Here is a 3481-nt window from a genome sequence, read left to right as displayed (position 1 = left end):
ACACGGGGCCCACGCCGGCCCCGGGCTCGCCGCCAGCCCGGCGCGGGCACGGCGGCTGCTGTTTCGGAGCGAAGCAGCATCCAGCTGGGTGCACTTCTGCCCTCCGGCGCCTTCCCCGTTGCTTCTTGCTCCAGTTCCCGGCTCCCGCGCTGCTGGCATTTGCTGGTGTCCCATCCCATCCCGTCGCCAACCCCGGGGGGCTGCCGAGCCCTCGGGAGAGCCGCCGGCGGGTGCAGGGCCGGGCAGCCCTTGGCTTKCCCCAAAGATCTCGGCTGCTGGCCGCCGGGGAGCAAATCACGGCGCGGGGCTGCAGAGCGACAAAACCGCTTTTCATGCCCTAATCCTTCGGCACAAAGCCCCGGGGCAGCGGCRGGCGAGGGACAAAGTCTCCTGTGTGAGGCAGCTGCTCCCGAAAACATGACCCCCGCTCCCCCCCTCCCCGGGACCGGCAGCTGCTCCGGGCCCGGCGCGAGCGCCGGAGCCGGGAGCGCGGGCGCGCCTTCCCCGTGCCGTGCCGCGCCGCAGGAATTCGCTGCGGYGCTTTGCAGCAGGTTTCCAGCTCCCTGGGGAATTTCCAGCGGGCGGCGGCGGCGGGTCAGAGACCGGCCGCTCCAGCTGGCTTTCGCCGCGGGGGCCGGAGGGTCGGCGCGGGAGGGAGAGCGGGAGCCTCAGCGTGCCCTAATCGCGTTCGCTTTGGTGATAAACCCACACCCTAACTGGGCGGGTTTGCCCATGCGTTATCGGGCTGCGGTCGGAGAAGACGGAGGGAAAAAAAAAAAATCCCTTCCTGCGCTGCCTCCGGGCCGTCGCGGCTCCGGGACGCCCAGGGCCGCGCCGTCCTGTGCAAACGTCGGGGGCCAAATCACCTCCGTCCCGGCCCTTCCTGGCCTCTCGCCCGAGCTCTCCCCGTGCTGCGGCAGGTCACCGGCCACTCGGGCTGCAAGTTCCCCTGCRGGAAGGGAAGACTCGGAGCAGGGCGAGGGGGAAAGCGCTGCAGTAAACAGCTTTTCTGCAGTGGCTCTCCCCTGCTTGGGTAACCCTCTTCCAGCAAGGGGGACGTTCTGGGCTGGCACACTCGGCTCTTGCCCCGGGCACTAGGTTCCAGCCCTCGTCTCTCCTAATTACAGCCAGGAGGGAGGCTCTGGCCGTGCCAGGATTGCCCATGCTGGGCACAGAGGCTGCAACAACCCACTGGCAAAACCGTGGTGAGCAGCAGCCTTTGGTGCTTTCTGTTCTGCTTTTTAAAGGGAAACGCTGTCGCAGCCCGGCCACCTTCGGTGTTTGCCCCTCGGCCTGCCTGGGAGCAGCCAGGGCCGGGCGGGTGCAACAGCTCCACGCTCCTCTCCAGCCAACCGGGCTTTCCAACACCAGCCAAAATCGCCAGTTGGCGAATCCGTCTCCWCCTCCTCCGTAACCAGGCACAGCAGCCTGCTCCGTGGAGGCCTCAGCACACAGGCGCAGCGGCCACCAGCATCCCCGCGCCTGCAAGGCAGGCACTTTGARCAGTGCAGAAAGCACCTAGAAAGCCTCTAAACCCATCCCTGCAAGTCTGGAGAAGCCTTCCCCAGCCAAGGGCGGATGTTGGCTTGAGGCAAAGGCAAGGCCGTGCCAGGAGCACCAGCAGTAGCTGGGCCAGCAGCCACGCTCCTGGCACATCCAGGCTCGCGGGTGAAGCCAGCCCGGGTCCACACATGATGTTTTAGGCAGAGGACACCACTCTGCTCTTAAAAACAAGAGGCAGAGCCAAGAAGCACCCCCCAGGGGAGCTGGGCTCCCAGGCACTGGGCAGGGTGGATGACCTCTCCTTAAGGGTACACTGAAGAACTGCTGTGGTGAGGGGGCTGCTGGAGCAGGCAGCAGCCTCAGCCTTGTGCCAGGGCATCCCAACATAGGCAGACATGAGGGGATACCATATCCTTCTTCCCAGCACCCAAGCCCAATCCAGACCCTCCTGCCCCAGCCTGGCCTCCACAAAAGCCCCAGAGCACACCAGTGCCGTCCCCAGGCYAGGCCACCCAGAGCTGGCCTCACACGAGCTGCAACTCACAAAGCAAGGAAACATCCTACAGTTCTTTGAGCAACACCAAGGCCTCAGTGTCAGCACCAAGAGACCATTCTACCCCACTGGGCAAGTCAGGCTGCAAGCCTGCACCTTTACCAAGGAAAAAAACACAAGCCTTAGGTAAGTCATTAGATTTTTTTTATTTTATAATAAACTTCATTTTCCCCCCAAGGAAGACAAAAATTGTGAGTGAGGCTACAGAACACCATCAGTGAAGAGTATGCAAGACAGACCCAGGCCAGAGGCCAGATCATAAAGGGTCCCCACTCCCCCATGCCAGAGGGGTCCGTCCCCAGGAGCTCCATAGCCCTTGCTCATCTCCCCACTGCACTTGAGCAAGATCAGCGCTGAAAACAGGAGCCAGCTGGGCAGCAAGGACGAGGCTGGTTCAGGTCAGGTGATCGATGGATTCTGAGGGGACCATGCTTTGTCCCCTTCCACCTGTCAAAGCTGCCAGCAAGGTGGGACAGTGGGTTAGATGCAGCTGTTTTCTATACACATAGATGATGTAAATTTTTTTTAAAAAAACAGATGATTTAATTCAAAGCAAAAAAAAATAAGTGTTGGCTCTTCCTTCCAGGCCATCTCACTCTAAGACGACTTCACACACTCCTTCTCCTGCTCAATGGCTGAAAGAGAAAAGACAGCTCCATTAATCTCCAGGGTTTTTCAGAGAAAATGTCCACTGGAGAAGGCTGCAGAGCAACTGCTTTGACACCCAATTCTAGTTTGGCCCCAAGCACGTAGATAATCMGTGGGCAAGAGGGGACACAGGCATGGGTGACAGCAAGATGGGCATCTACCTTCTGCTTCCCTCAAGGAAGCCAAGCCCCAAGACAAGCTGCTCTGCACACCAGGAGGTGCCCACTGCCATGGGGGGTAACAGAGCCCTCCCGGGCACCYAAGGACTCCACAGCCCCCAACCCTGCCTCTCCAGGGCTCTGAACTCAGAGGAAAAAACTGAGTAAAGCTGACCAAAAATGCCTCTCTCCACCGGATTCCTCGGCAGTGAGGTCAGCACGGAGCACGTCTCCCAAAGGGAAGAGCCGCTCCGGGAGCCCAGGGAGGGGCTGGCCAGGACCCTGGCCCCAACCAGCTCCATCCCCTGCTCCCGCCTGCTGCGGTGGCCCCGGGGGCTGCAGCTGGGGCTCGCTGACTCGACAGGCACCGAGCCCCGAGGGCGGGCGAGCCCCGAAGGCTCCGGAGGGGTGCTGGAGGCGCGCCCTCGCCGCCCTACTCACTCTCCTTGGAGGGCAGCGTGTTCTTCTCCTCCGTGTTCGTCTTCTTCAGCTTCTTCTTGTCGAATTTCTCCACCTCCGAGAGGTCCGGCTTGTCGCACATCTTGCCTGCGGGCACCGGGGCGGTGGGGAGGGGGGCGCGGGTCGGGGGCGCAGCGCAGACAAAGGCGCCGCCGCCCCC

General features: G+C 62.0%; 1 protein-coding gene across 1 annotated transcript in view; it reads right to left on the bottom strand.

The window, feature by feature from the left end:
* Positions 1–2183: 2183 nt before the first annotated feature.
* Positions 2184–3481, bottom strand: part of LOC146600250 (thymosin beta-15A homolog) — a 1789-nt gene continuing 491 nt past the window's right edge. Inside the window, exons 2-3 of the mRNA XM_085325995.1 lie at positions 3304–3408; positions 2184–2691 (exon numbers count right to left, since the gene is read on the bottom strand). Of these exons, the coding sequence (XP_085182121.1) occupies positions 2654–2691; positions 3304–3403 (138 nt within the window). The 5' untranslated portion in view covers positions 3404–3408 and the 3' untranslated portion in view covers positions 2184–2653. The remainder of the gene's footprint in view (positions 2692–3303; positions 3409–3481) is intronic.

This window comes from Rhea americana, unplaced genomic scaffold, assembly GCF_003343005.1.
Source record: "Rhea americana isolate MKP2758 unplaced genomic scaffold, rheAme1 scaffold_125, whole genome shotgun sequence".
Taxonomy (NCBI): Eukaryota; Metazoa; Chordata; class Aves; order Rheiformes; family Rheidae; genus Rhea; species Rhea americana.
This window is presented reverse-complemented; position numbering and strand designations above follow the sequence as displayed.